The sequence below is a fragment of the Branchiostoma floridae genome, chromosome 10 (genome assembly GCF_000003815.2).
Source record: "Branchiostoma floridae strain S238N-H82 chromosome 10, Bfl_VNyyK, whole genome shotgun sequence".
Lineage (NCBI taxonomy): Eukaryota > Metazoa > Chordata > Leptocardii > Amphioxiformes > Branchiostomatidae > Branchiostoma > Branchiostoma floridae.
The window spans coordinates 11,562,404-11,577,280 of record NC_049988.1 but is presented as its reverse complement, the minus strand read 5'-3'; the positions used below and the strand labels follow the sequence as shown (position 1 = coordinate 11,577,280).

Here is a 14,877-nt window from a genome sequence, read left to right as displayed (position 1 = left end):
TCTTGTACATACCTGCAGTTCGTAGGCTTTACATGGATGATGCATACATCACCATTGATGACATAGTGACGTGATTGTGTATACGTACACAAAGGCATTACTTTCTATCCTGGCTACCTACTAATTTGAGGGATATACAATGTAGTTCCACCTTGCGATGTCCTTTCTGCACTTGCTTTTTTGCTGATGCAATACGGGTGCAACAATCATACCTTAACAAAAGTAATCACAATGTCTTTGAGTAAGTTTTGAAAAATGTTTCTACACACCTTTGATAATACAGCAGTATAGTAAGCAACCTTTTTATAACGACATGTTTAATCAACTTTCAATGAAACTACATTTTGTATTTCAAAGTAGAAGAGTAAATTAACAGACAGCAAAGGTAAACAAGAAGACATCAAGTGACCCAGCTAGAGGACTTTATTTCAACCACCACACAAAAATAAAATGATTCAAATCAACCATATTAGCAGTAGCAGTACAGCATAAAATACTGTATACTTTTAACAATTATGTGTTACAAATCCGATTAAAACCTAATAATCATGATCTGTGTTATATAGTATATACTTTGAAGATAATATTTCTTTTGTCAAAACTTGATTGATACAAAAATGTACAACAAAACCTCAACTACAGCACACCTTCAAATATTTACTGGCACATTTGCTTACATCTTAACAGCTTCTTAGAATAACACTTACAAGTATGTGTATAGTTTGTATAGCTTAACACTGACAAGATTTCTTACCCCTAACTGTTTATAAAATAATAACAACTCTTTGTATACTAGAAAATCACCACAAGTAAATTTTTGAGAAAAACTACATTATATAAATCTACCAGTCAGTTTTTGTTCAAAATATACATAGTAATTCAACTCGCAGTGTATACTCCAGGTATATTGTCATATGAAATTATAACTATTAATCTCACTATACAATTATGGTTCTTCACAATCGAAATAGAAAAACACAATCACATCACCTTTGCAATGTATAAGGCACTTAAGTAGCCTGCATATGTTTTTAACACACACTCATTCTCATAGACAAAATATAGTCCTAAACTTAGTGAAATGTAACTTCCTAACTTCCCCTAAAACAGGCAAAGGCACTGCATCAACCACACTTAGAAAATCAAACTTTACTTTTCATCTATCTTGACATGTTCTTGACATTTTCACCTATCTTTACATTGTCTCATACTTTACATCACTTATAACCTATACCAGGAAGAGTGTAACTTTGTTACATTTGATACAGATACATTCAAAAAGGCACCATCTCACTTATCAAACACAGATCAGCCCTTCTCAGCTCTTAGCATCATCTAGGCAAATCCACTCTTACATACTAGCATTGGAGCTATGTCCAGTATCAGGGTGAAGTGCACGAAGTTAGGGTGTACGAAGTTGTACGAAGTTACAACCGTTTCCTACTGGCTTTGAGGCTATATCGGGATTCATAGATGACGTAAAATCGGACAACTTCGTACACCACCCGGCCGACTGTCCAAAGTTAGGATGACGTCATAACTTCGGACAACTTCGGACAACTTCTGCCATCTAACTTAACTTAGGACAACTTCGTGCACTTCACCCTGATACTGGACATGGGTGTAGCATTGTTACGGCAAGTGTAAATGTAGCAACACTATTAAAACAACGTGTCAGTACAATCCATGATATCAAAGATCACAGAAAGGGACTTTTAAAGTCAAACCACTTTTGTTGTATTTCGTACATCAAAATGATGCTACTTCTCTGCTTTACAGTTAAGAACACGCAAAACTCTAAAGGCAGAAGGTGGATAACATTTTAGATAGTTTTTTTTTTTGTGTTTACTGATCATAAGGAGCCACCATAGGGGCTAAATAAGTCCAGGTCTTAGCATTACAGCCGCAAAGATAAGGGCATTTGTCTGAGCTACAAGTACACTGATGTAGCTGAATAACGAAAAAAGATTTTCATGTGTGCATTGATGAAGATGAGACATCTGGGTAATAAGATATGCCGAATAGTAATTACTGAAGAAACTGGATATGATTTAGACAGTCAGTCATTTCAGATGACACCCGTTATCTTTTGGCATTTTTGTGTGTGGTCATTTGGACAATACTGATGATTTGATAGCATTTCAATTTGACTGCAAAAGCTACACAAAGATCTTAAAGTGCAAGCCATATGCAAGAAGAAGATCATGGCTGTAACATTAGTGCAAAGACCTGGACAGCCATCCACAATGACAATGTGGATGACTTTCATGTACAACGTTCAATATGAACTTTAACATTTTGCTTCATTGCAGGCAAGGAACAATGTTTTATGTCTTTGGAAAATGTTTGTCTGTAATGAGATACAATTGCCCGACAGATCCCTAGATGACAAATATTTGTTGTTTAAAAACAGTTATTTTGTATAATGAGTCCCCCAATGATTAGCCAAATGAGATCAAGAGGAATATTCCATTTTCCTCTGGAGCATTGATGGACCAGATCATAGCTGTGATTTTGTGAATGATTTACCACATTGAATATTCCTTACCCACAATATCTGCACATTTCTTGAATTAATGTTGGGACATTCTGTTGTAATGTCTACATTACACAAAACATCCACTTGTATATCGACTAAAAGTTAACATCTTCTTATTCAAACATCTCATGCAACGTTCAAGGTAGAGTGCTTTTGTTCAAGTACAATATATTTTATGTGCTAAGCAAAAGCATTCTGCCTTGCAAAGTCTACATGTACACTTCCACCCCTTTCTAGGGTGTTGGCTTCACACATTAAACCTTCATATGAACAAACTTATCAAGATGTTTCCTGCTAGCTGCCTAGGACACCACACCAGATGACCAGGTGAGCTGTTCAGTTGCGGAACTTCTTTCCACCGCCGAGAATGCTGCGGACCTGTGAATGGATACAACAGAACAGTTACTGACTGAGAATGAACAAGATAATCAGAGACTTTCAAGTCTTACTTCTAGTACATTCAATAATAAACCTATTAAACTTAATTTTGAAAGGAATGTTTCACATGCTATGTTAGTCCTGTGTCTGCTGTTGTCAACAGAACAGTTCTTGGTTCCAAATATAATGTTCACTAGATTCCAGTAAGTCATATGGTAATATATACATGGTACATGTATCGTTATAACTACTAGCTTACAAAAGACTGCCAACCAGCCAACCAAAGCAAAGCAACTAGTGTTTAACATGTTTCTCCCAAACTGTTATAACACAAGTATGAGCCTGTATTGTCATTGTGTTCTTTCTATGTGCCCAGGATTGCCTGTAAAGCAGGTCTAGTTTGACCTGAGTCATTTCCTGGTAAAATAAATAAAGTGAAAAGTAAAGTGAAGCCATGTATATGTCCAATGTGATGTGAAATAAAAGAAAAATAGAAAACCTACTGCAGTATCCTCCTTCTTGACCAGGTCTATGGCCCTGTCATTCTCATCATTCCTGATGCTCTGGTCTGCTCCATTCTTTGCAATCAGCCGCACAATATCAGCCTGTAGTAATAAAACACACACTTGAGCAAGACACCAAAGACATGCTCTGTTGTAAGAATGTTAAAGCAGTCATTCTCAACTTAGGTGGAACATCATGCTTTTTCCAGTAGCTAGTACTGGTGCAATCATCTTTGGCTAAGAACACCAGGTCTCCTCAATGCTTCTCTATAAGTTTGTTGGGCTATTTACAGTGCAGAGTAACTAACAAAGAAGATTCATAAGATAATAGATTTTTGGTGGACTTTTTTTTCCTTACACAAACAATATTGGGAATAAAGGCATTTTTGGTGTGAATTTAAGTTACCGCAGTTTCGAGAACTCACCCTGCCGTCATCTTGCAGTCCCACTGCTGCGTGCAGTGCTGTGTTCCCGTTGTACGTTGTCTGGTTGACAAACTTGTGCTTGATATCAGCGTTGTGGTAGTGAAACAGTAGCAGCTCCACCAGCTCAGTACTGCAGCTCTGCACAGCGTGATGCAGCCCTGTACGGCCACTCTTTGCATCCTGAGTCACAATCAAGAATATTGAAGTTGAAAGCTCAGTTACTTTATTCTGTATCAAAGGCCGACACATGTTCATTTACAGATGATTGTTTAACAAATAATAGCTTTTACAGCAACCTACAACTTCTGAAGTTAGGAAAAATTTGACATTTCAGGCTACATTTACTCATAGCAAGTGTGGGTCCTACATTACACTATGTGCAATGCAAAATGAAGCTCAAGACTATGCGGGCTATGCCTTTAACATTAAAATGGAAATATCAACAGTCAAATAGATAGTCAATATGAGCGATCACTGTTTTTGTTAACATCTGGAATATTCTACCTACAATAAGTGTGCCTACCAGGACGTCAGCAGATTAGATTACTAAATAATATCTACATTAGTAGATCAAATTTCATGTAATAGTATGTAAATTAATATATTGTCCTCCAACTGCTTGCTGTCTGCCAGTGCATCCCCGTGACATCTTATCTATTTACTTATTTATTCGCCCAACTATTCGTGACATCATTGCAATTGCTGGTATTCTAGCATTGTACAGTACAGAAAGCAGACATGACTGACCTGACAGCGTGGAGAGGCTCCCATGACCAGCATTGCCTTCACCACCTGCTGCAGTTTCTGTTGTTTCCCCCTCAGGACCTGCTTCTCTCGTGTCTCCATGAACGTGCCGGGGACGTTGGTGATGGACTGGGCCCTGGGCAGCTGTTTCAGCTGGCCCTGGCAGTGACCACTCTCCATCAGGGCACAGTGCAGGGCTGTTAGGCCTGTGGACATAAACATTCACAACATTTAGAGACTCAAATGATTTAAGTTAATACAGGAAAAAAAGAAACCTTAAGGCTTTGCCAATGTATAACATTATGCGAGTCGTCATTGTCTCTTATCGTTTTTACTATTGTTTGTCATATTCTTTCCTTCTATCATTGTAGTTTTTACTATTGTTTCTCATATCGTTTCCTTTCTATCATTGTGGTTGTTATATCTTATGTAGTTATGTTTGGTTATGTTGCTATGGACATATCTGGTCTGAAAGCAAAGAATAAAGTTCCAAATCTTACCGGTAACTTGATGATAGGAAACTAACTCTTATAATACACTATTAAAAAAAGTGATTTCTTCCCTAGCTATCCTCCATTCCAAACTTCATGTTGACTAAGGCAAACTAGGCAAGCTATAAGCAGTAGTATCCAGTATTAGATCATACTGATGCTGATGTCCCTGAAACAGGGGTACACAGTAGTCAGCTAGTCTTCATACCGCACTTACAAGAAGATATTTTTTCTAAATGCAGGAATATCTTCTACCTTGGTAGTTCTTGCAGTCCATGTTGATTTCCTTGTGTTCTTCCTTACATGCCTTGTAGAGACATTCCAGCACTTCTATGGCCCCGTTCACAGCGATGAAGTGGAGCGCTGTACGGCCCTCCTTGTCCTGTTTGTTCACATCTGCCCCCAGACGGACCAGGTGATACACCATATCCCCCCTCTTCTCCATCACAGCCAGCATCAGGGCAGTCTGGCGGGCAACCAAACAACAAGAATGACTTCTCAAAGAAAAAAAGCAATATTGTAGTGCAAACTTGAGGCTTTATATTCAACGTAAGTTTTGGTTCCTTCACATAATGTGATTGTCAGAATGAATTTGGGCAATGGTTTGTTTGTCTATTTACTTTTAGGAACACGAGATGTATTTGTACCATCTATCATAGCAAGTTAAAATGAAAGCACATTGAAGCTCAAATTCAGTTGAACTGCCCTTTCTACTAGTACTACACACTTTATTGTGTCATATGTTGTACAGGCATAAACATCTGCCATAACATAATCAAAGGAATAGAATAGACTAAAGTACAAATCCACAGATTTCTTGCAAACAGATGTAATGAGACGCACACGTCATGTACATTTCTAGTGACAGTGTTGGAAACGGCAGAAACAGCAATACCAACCTTTCCATGTTTGTCAGGGATGTCCAGACTGAGGTTAAGGCTGACCATCTGCTCTGCCACAGCCTGCACCACATCACAGTTCCCCTGCATCACCACTATTGTCAGGTACCTGTGGTGTGGATGATAAATACAAACCCAACATTACTAACATGGTATCCAATTGAATAGCTCTAGCTAGTTAGCAGCTCGGCCTCTACGTAACACTTGCTCGGCCTCTACGTAACATAAGTACATATAGAAACCATTGCAGATAGATGTACAAAAATTAGGTGTGACAGGTCTTTCGTTCGGTGGGATATAACCAGCTGCTGCCGCGCCACGTGCCCGTGAAGCTGGTGTGTCACGCCAAAGGGCGTTTATACCAGTTACATAGATACACATACATGTACATAAAGTATAGTAATCATAGTATCATCTCTTTGACTAGTGCCAACATCAATTTTGCCGCCAGCAGCTACTGTTCTTTTTTGTTGTCACTGTGTTTACTTCCTCATAAATACCATGTACTTAGCTAGTTCAGAGTCAGACACAAGAAATCGATTACTAGTATTAATGCTGAGTTATGACATACTGGTGTGAAGACAGCACTTTGATCACATGCTAACTTTGCTTTGGGCTTCATAGTCCATTTCAGACAACAAATTATTTTTTAATGTGACATTTGCATGAAGGTTAACAGAGAAGTGGCTGACACTTACGTGTCCCCATCGTCGTCCTGATGCAACAGCGCATCTTTAGGAATTTCTTGAGAGATCTGCCTGGCAAGTGGCAGGCTTCGCTCTGCAGACTGACGGCTTGTCGGACGTGGCTGACTGACAGGACCGCTGTTGTGTGGCTGTGCGCTGGGAAGGGAGTGATTCTGGATAGTGTAAGGTGGCAACGTCTGGTTTGTCATCAAACTATTGACTCCCAACTGTGATGGCCTGATGAGCGGCCGTTGCTGTACCTTCCCTCCCGGTGGGATGTACATTGTGGTAGGGGGGCCTTTTGGAGCACGAAATTCGGTTTCATAGAGTGGCAAGGTGTATGAAGGGAGCGATGTTGTTGTGGTGTTTGCTAGTGTAACTTCCTGCATGATGCCCATGGACAAGCCGTTCTTGGAGCTGAATGTCTTTGGTGGGGAGACTGTACCGCTAGGTGGCGCCACTACTGAAGCTGTTGTCTGAGGAGGGCTCCATTTGGGTGTGCTTGTTCCCTGCGGGTTGTATGGACTTTCTGTGTCAAACAGCATCTGGATCCCTTCACTTCCACCTTTGATAGAAGTATAGCCTGAATCTACGCTGTCGAACGTTTCGATGTTGTCAAGGAGACCATTGCCTAAAGCCTTGGTGTCAATCTGCAGCCAAGCACTGTTGCCAATGTCTGGCTTCTCGTATTCTGGTTTGGCTGAATCAGAGTTTGGTGCTGCATAGGTTTCATTCAAGGCCAGGATCAAGTCAACAGCCCCATTATCATTAGGTGTGATGGAAGATTCCAAAGGGATGGAGCGCGAAGGGGTGACCACAGCAACTTGCGGGGACTGGCTGGTGACGTGTCCTGTAGAGTCACTGCTCACACATGAACTGCTGATTGAAGAAGATGGGAGCATCACCTTGTTGGACACAGTTGGTTGTGGCCAAGTTGATGACAAAGTGCTACTTGGTGATAGCACACTTATCTCCGGCCAAGCACTGGAAGTGATATTCATTGGAGGCATCTGACTCTGAGGGGCTAAACTGTAGGTGTTGACAACCACAGGATACTCTCCAACTGTAGATTGAAGGTAGAGAAGGTTTGGTGGGCTTGCCTGACTCGTGTAACGTCTCGGGCTCCCCTGCTTGCCATTTTGTGGGCTTCCTTGGTTTGGGTATGGGTAGTTTCCATTCTCTATCAGCATGCTTTTCACAGTGTTCCTTCTCTTGCCCCTGCTGTTCAGGATTACCTGACGTTCAGTGGGGATCTTCATATCTAGGGGAAAGAATTGTGATTCTTGTTACACACAGGATGATAAACTAAAGACAAACAAAATAGAACTTGACTATGTCCCATTCAAGCTAGTACCTATGGATTGTTTTCCATGAAGCTGATGTGAGCCTATTTACTGCAACTTGCAAGTCAGGCTAATGCCTGTAATGTAACTGTAAGCCTGTGCTTTTCCCCATCAAGTACATGTATTGTAAGGAAGGTGCATGATCTGGAAGATAAACAAAATTAATGTATATGTGTAATGTCTAGATATGATCATGCTACCTGTACAATCACACCTACATGCTGACCAGAAGAAAAACTGAGAAATGTGGAGTGAAAAAGTGTGCTTTATAATGTCTCTGGTGCTAGATCCTTGCAAAACATGGTTAATTTAGGTTCTGATGGCATTTCTTTTCAGTACCAGGAATGAGACAATTTCCCTTGCGTCATTTCTTCTTAGACTTAGGAACCGAATCCTGCTGTTCAACCTTGCTCAAAAAATGTACAAAGTGCTTACGTATGTGCAGCCATGGTAACCTAGTCTGGCTGCATCATAAAGGAGTGGCTCCATGACATTGCGTCTATTTATTTTGTGTGTTGTGACCAAACAACGAGGCATGAACTAAAAGGCATGTGACCCAGGGTCATCTCTGCTTGCTTTCAGCTCTGCTGTTCCCCTTTCTTTTCATATGCAAATGAGGGAAAAGTACAAAGTCTCACCTGAAAGTTGAGACGAAGCATTTTGACGGTCTGATGCAATGGCCTAATATTAGCTTAAGTTGTTTATTGTAATGTTAGTGTAAACTTCACATAAGAGTTTCATATACTTAAACATTTATGGTTAACATTTTTAACAATTTCAACATTCAATAATCAATATCAAAGGTCATTACTAGTAACAATTGAAGAAATACATTTTTCTACCTAACTAGTTTCCCTCCTTTGTTCAAGCTTTTGAATCAAAGAGAAGAGAAAAATTGAAATACATGAAATGTTACAAATATACATCAAATCATCTGCTTGTTACTAGTGTTAGCATTATCATTATATTTACGTCACATCTATTGAATATGTATGAGATAAAGGTGACAAAGAACGATTGTTGTTCTACACTGATCTGATTTGATGTGCTACCTTGCAATTTGTATGCCTGCTATGTACAGCTAATGCAAGAAATTTGTTCAAACTAAGGTTAAACTAAATTTGCCAACTTCAGAAATGTATCCACAAACTTTCATGCTTTGAAAATACTATACAATTCTTGACAACATCAACAGATGTGCAGGTAGGACAGGTGATTGACCTGTTGATTGACATGTGGGCAAACCGGTTCCAAAATGGATGCCTTCAAGAAAAACATGCATCAGACTATAGTTATTTGCTAAATGCTTCTTCTGCATTGAAATTGTATTTTTCCATAATTTCACTGCTGTGACAGTTGAACATAAATGTCTGTCACAGAGACTGAGAGAGTTGAAAACAACTTAACTTTAAATTCAGTACCATCCTGGTGGTTCCTTTCAACTTTCATTGGCAATGGTAAAACTACATTTACTAAGATCTAATGTGTTTTATGTATTAGGCAACAACCTTTAGATGGTGTCAAGTCCCAAGGGATGCCTTGTACACAATGTTAAGGTTTGATCCTCGGTGTGTTACAACTAAATTCCTCACAGAACCTCCATTTACTACTAACATCCACAAGAGACATCCTTGACCAAAGCTAGGTAACGTTACTAATTTTCATCTCATTTCAACTGAGTGAAGTGAGGAAATTCATGTTCAGTGCCTTCCACAGGGGGCACTGTCCACAACATTTCAGCATGTCAGGGGATTGAACCCAGGACGTCTTGATTCTGGGTCAAACACGATTACACCACAATGTAATGTCAAATCAAACTAGAGCCTACAACAAAAGTGAAAATTCAGCACAAGTCCTGTGTATAAAAACAGCTTAGTGTTCCTACCTATATGGACAGTAGCTGGGGCAACGTTCGCGTAATCCTCCATGCGACGTTGCCCCAGCTATATGGACAGATGCATAACACACCTAACAGGTATACATTGATATGAAAGTCTTTTGTGGACATAAACTTCTGCTTCTGCTTTTTTTTTAGAAATAGCAGCAATTCTCTGGCAGATTTAAAGAAGACATGGAATCAAAACATTTCAATCAACAACACTGTTAACCACAAATTCATCTAGATCATGGGAAAAGATTAAACATAATTTGTATAATGCAATCAGGTGTAATCAGAACTGTTTTTCCGAAAACCCAAAAAAGTCAGACTAGGAGTAGAATTTTTATATGAAAATCTTTGATCAAAATTATAATATCAAATTCAATACTGTTGAGAAGTGCATTACGTGCAATTTCCAGCAATGTTTAAAACCGCGGACAAAAATTACGCCATCAAACAAGTAATGTAACGTTACTTACAGACCAAATGTTGATCTGGCGGTCGTGTAATACGAAAACGGAAGCTGAAATGAAAAGGGCGCGACACCTACGCACCATGGGGCAAAACTGGGGCATGAATTTTGGTGGCTCGCCTTCAAGATTCCTGACCAAAATGTTACCCAAACGTTAATTCTTCGTGTTAGGAAGAAAGCTATGGACAAATTCTGAACGAACCTGGCGGAGAACTTGGTCCACAGGACCCGGGAGATCCGGGCGAGCTCGGCGCAGAGTCGTCGTGGCTCATGGCGGTTCTGTGGCGAGTGGGCGAGCCCAGGGACGACCCGGGCGAGTCGACCCCGCTGTCGTCTGCGACGACGTCCCAGGATAACATTTTCCCTCAGATACTCTGCTAAAAACCTTAAACTTAGACTTGTGAGAAGCTGTAGAGTTCTACTTATTTCTTTCTCGGTAGATGGGAGGACTACTGAGGAGGAAATGAGACCAGAAAAATCCCCAGAAGTTTACCTTTCCATCAGTCGTGGGAATCTGCAAGCTGATTGGTCGATAGAAGGGCGTGATCAAAACTCTGGATGACATCATCAGATCATACCATATACAAAATCATGGGGTTAGTACTGGACGATTGGCACTTCCAAAGGCTCATATTTTGTTTTCATACATCATTGTCTATCAAATTACATCTTTCAATGATTATAAATTTGTTTTGCGAAATATATTAACAGTCAAGGATTATGAGTTGAAGAAAAAACACTCTTTACATCAAGGACACTCCTATACCGTGTGGTCCGGTCCAACATTTGCATCAGCGGACCTGAACACACCTGTGAACCTAACTAATGTAACCGGTCAAATGTTAAAATGTTTAGATGGGGATTCCCCCTGTCATGACGTTTTCCCCTTTTATGTCTGATGGTGGCCATTGATATTCTCCTGGTATTTAAACATCCTTGACTGTGTTTTACAGCTCTTATACAGTACGCAGACATGACTTGAATATTATTGAGGGTCCATGACCATCCATCTAAGAATCTGTGATCTTTTATGGATGTTAACGTTAGTAAATACATTTTGAAAACCTTGTGTAAGGGTAAACAATAAATACACATACATGACCAAATTCCTATATTTCATGATGGAATATGTGATTGATTCATAATACCAACAAACAAGATGGTGGTGGCCACCTAAACACAAAGAAGAAGTTGCTGCACAACATAGGTGAAAAGGTGTTGCAGTAAGACATATGCATATTTTTAGTTAACACTTTAACATTTAACTTAGTGATCTATGTAGTGCATAGCATAATGTATAGCAAACTTACCACCAAACTGGTATAGTTGACAATAGCGTCGTTAAACGTACATTGGACAATCATTTTAGTACAAACATGGTGATCATATGCATCATTAATTGACTAAGTCTTAATTCCTTGTAACAGCAATGACTCCAAACTACACCAGTTCCTGATTACATTCAACCAAAAATATGTTTGTACAAAATATATATATAAGTCACCCTTCTATTATTTTTTAACATATTAGCCCACTTGCTAATGAGCATTGACATACATAAATCACTATCTTTATAGCCTGGGTGCTGGGTCATTTTATCTTTACTCCACTCTCTGACTCTGTTACTTTGGAATCCGTAAAAGCGGAGTCAGTGCGGCTCGCATATTGGACCCTTAATATATGGCCAGATGACTCCCCTGGCATACTATTCACTTTACTTGGCCAATTGCTACTTTCCACGGAGCCTGGTAGAGGCTAGGCACCCATGCAAATATCTTAACAAATCTAAATGACATGATTAGGATAAAATACATGTTGTGCACCCTTCATAATTCTGTAAAATCTGTATCTGTAACTATAAAATGTGACCATAAAAGTTTGTAAATGATGATGCATATACCATCAGGGTCTTTGTATTGTAGCTGATGATTCATCAATGTTAAAGAAAAAAACAAACGGAATATCAAACCCAGAGTTCTGCTACAGTACCATAACAAGCTGCTATGGGGCCAAAAATCTAACTGTTTCCAGGTCTCATCAAGACCTAACCAAATATCGAATATCAATACAATCCATCCAGGCATTCTCACATTTTGCTGGTCTTCTACAAACACACAAAAGCTACCCACAATATAACCTTCTTGGTGAAGGTAAATGGAATGAAATAAAATCTATTATCAACCAATCATACTGATATACAACTACGGCAAATGGCAGGGCCGGCAGCACTGTGATAAGTGCATTTCAGCCCTGTCTAGTTGTTCCCTCCAGCTCTCAACTCTGCCCTCAGCTTGATACCATTCACCGGCTGTGGAAAGGGCTCCAACTTCTTCAGCTTCAGTGCCATCTGGTCAAATAGGAACACGGACAAAACATGAAAAGTAAGAGTCGAGCCCAACGTGTTCATTCTGCTCAAGAAATTCCAAATTCTAAATTTTTTTGGGTATAATATCTCAGAACCAGGTGTTTATCAAACATTTCGCGCTGGTTGTTATGCAGAGACTTAGTGGTCAATGAGCAAGTTCAATTTAAAATTGTTATGACATAAAGTTTCCTACCATCAAGCCTCTGCATCTATGTTCAAGTATGTCTAACCCTAACGTGATGGCAAACGGTATAAAATTAACCGGATAATGAGTTAGTGAGTGAGTATTTCAGCAGTAGAAAGCTAAAAGAATTGCACACAACATTATTTTGTCATCACATGTATGCACATAACATCAAAATGAATTGAACATGATCATGCTTACATCAGTATCAGGCCCAGTCTTGATGCGGTACTTCATGAAAACCTTGGCCAGTCCGATCTTAGCCTCCATCATGGCCAGGCGCATCCCGATACAGTTCCGTGGTCCCGCGCCAAACGGCAGCCAGTCGTACTGGTCACGTTTCTCTCTCTCCTCTGCGGTGAACCTTATGCAAGGATGGTGTCAACAGATTCTGAATTTTGTCAATTTTAGCACCTAAGAACTAAAGACAAATACTTCTGACAACCAGTCAATCCATTGCCTTAAGCTTACTTAGACAAGACCTTCCAAAAATAACTTCATTAGGTTGGTAGAAAAATTAGGATATTGCAGCACTTTCAGAAGCATTGACAAAGAAGTATGATAAGAATGGAAATGTAAGCAGGCGTGAGACGTAACTGGTTGTAAAAACTCCTAAGACCAGACCATAGACAAGGCAATGTAACTTTGTAGATATATCTTTGTGTGTGTGTGTGTGTGTGTGTGTGTGTGTGTGTTATACAATTGCTTAGTAACAGTCATCGCAAGTCTTAACAAGAGCTAGCATAAAAAAAGACCATTTTATTTCTCAAACTGAGTTGACAACATTACATGTGGCATTGTGATTTGTTTTAATGTTAACTTTTGTTCAAAGTTCCACATTGTGACAAGAGCAATATACATTTGTAGCATCACTGATCAAGTACAAAAGAAAAGAATCATGGTACCTTTCAGGAATGAACTTTTTTGGTTCAGGCCACCTCTCAGGGTCGTAATGAATGGCAAGAACTGGGATCACCACAGTCATTCCCTTTGGAATCTTCAGCCACTGGATGGTTGTATCTTTTGTGCATATCCGGGTCGTGCTTCATGAAAAATTAAAGCAAATATATACGCACGTACTCAATAAAAAAATTACTCAAAGAACTGGATAAATTGTATAAACGGTCAGTCGCTCATTACAGAATGTCTGACCCTCATCGACATACAAGCATAAAGTAGGGGCAATGGGTTGTTATCCACTGAGTCTTTAAGCACGGAATTGGGAGGCAGAATCCAACCCTCTCCTCCCACCAGATTCTACCTCCCCATTTGATTGGTCAGGTACCCATTTTTACATCTCGGTTGAGTAAGAAAAGTTGTTTTAATCGATTAATAAGTGCCTTTCCTTTGGTAGCAAAAGACATGGTTTAAACCCAGGACCACTCAGGGTTCTTGCCCAAACACCCGGCCGCAGTTATGCCTGGATCATCATCACTTCAATACCAGCTGCTTATAACTTGTGTTCAGGAATTTGATTGAAGCGGCACGGAAGTCCACATGATGTAATATCACTTACAAGATCGCTCCAGGAGGATGCAGGCGGAGTGTCTCCATGATGCACATCTCCAGGTAGGTCATCTGCTGAAGAGCTTCATGGTCTACCTGGTCCTAAAGATAGCCATAGATACAAGACAAAAGAGATATAGGAAACTACCTTACAAAGACCTATGGTACTGTACAAGTGATACAGTCTAAACTAATTAGGATCAAATTTTGTGGATCCATTATCTTATGAAGACGAGTAGGGGTGACAAAGTTGGTTTTTAAAAAAAGCAAGCCAAATTGAAGCCACATTGTATTTGTACTGGCTACTTGAAAAAACATTCATTACGCCAAAAAGTAGTTACTCAAGCCACTGGATATGGTTTTGGAAACGGTCAGACGTTTCGGATAAGTATCCACTCTCCTGAGTCACTGAGTGTCACTGACGATGGATAGTCTGACCGTTTCCAAAACCATATCCAGCTGC

At 39.7% G+C, this 14,877-nt stretch overlaps 2 protein-coding genes across 2 annotated transcripts in view; both read right to left on the bottom strand.

The window, feature by feature from the left end:
• Window positions 1-1,373: 1,373 nt before the first annotated feature.
• On the bottom strand, window positions 1,374-10,987 carry LOC118423848 (NF-kappa-B inhibitor zeta-like). The gene is made up of 8 exons (XM_035832135.1): window positions 10,562-10,987; window positions 6,678-7,926; window positions 5,980-6,088; window positions 5,336-5,546; window positions 4,593-4,795; window positions 3,846-4,025; window positions 3,421-3,522; window positions 1,374-2,917 (listed from the first exon to the last, which is right to left on the bottom strand). The coding sequence occupies exons 1-8, from the start codon at window positions 10,716-10,718 to the stop codon at window positions 2,876-2,878; spliced, it is 2,253 nt and encodes a 750-aa protein (XP_035688028.1). The 5' UTR covers window positions 10,719-10,987; the 3' UTR covers window positions 1,374-2,875.
• A 470-nt stretch (window positions 10,988-11,457) lies between these two features.
• Window positions 11,458-14,877, bottom strand: part of LOC118423849 (cytochrome P450 3A8-like) — a 24,289-nt gene continuing 20,869 nt past the window's right edge. Inside the window, exons 13-14 of the mRNA XM_035832137.1 lie at window positions 13,110-13,272; window positions 11,458-12,706 (exon numbers count right to left, since the gene is read on the bottom strand). Coding sequence (XP_035688030.1) covers window positions 12,614-12,706; window positions 13,110-13,272 — 256 coding nt within the window. The 3' untranslated portion in view covers window positions 11,458-12,613. The remainder of the gene's footprint in view (window positions 12,707-13,109; window positions 13,273-14,877) is intronic.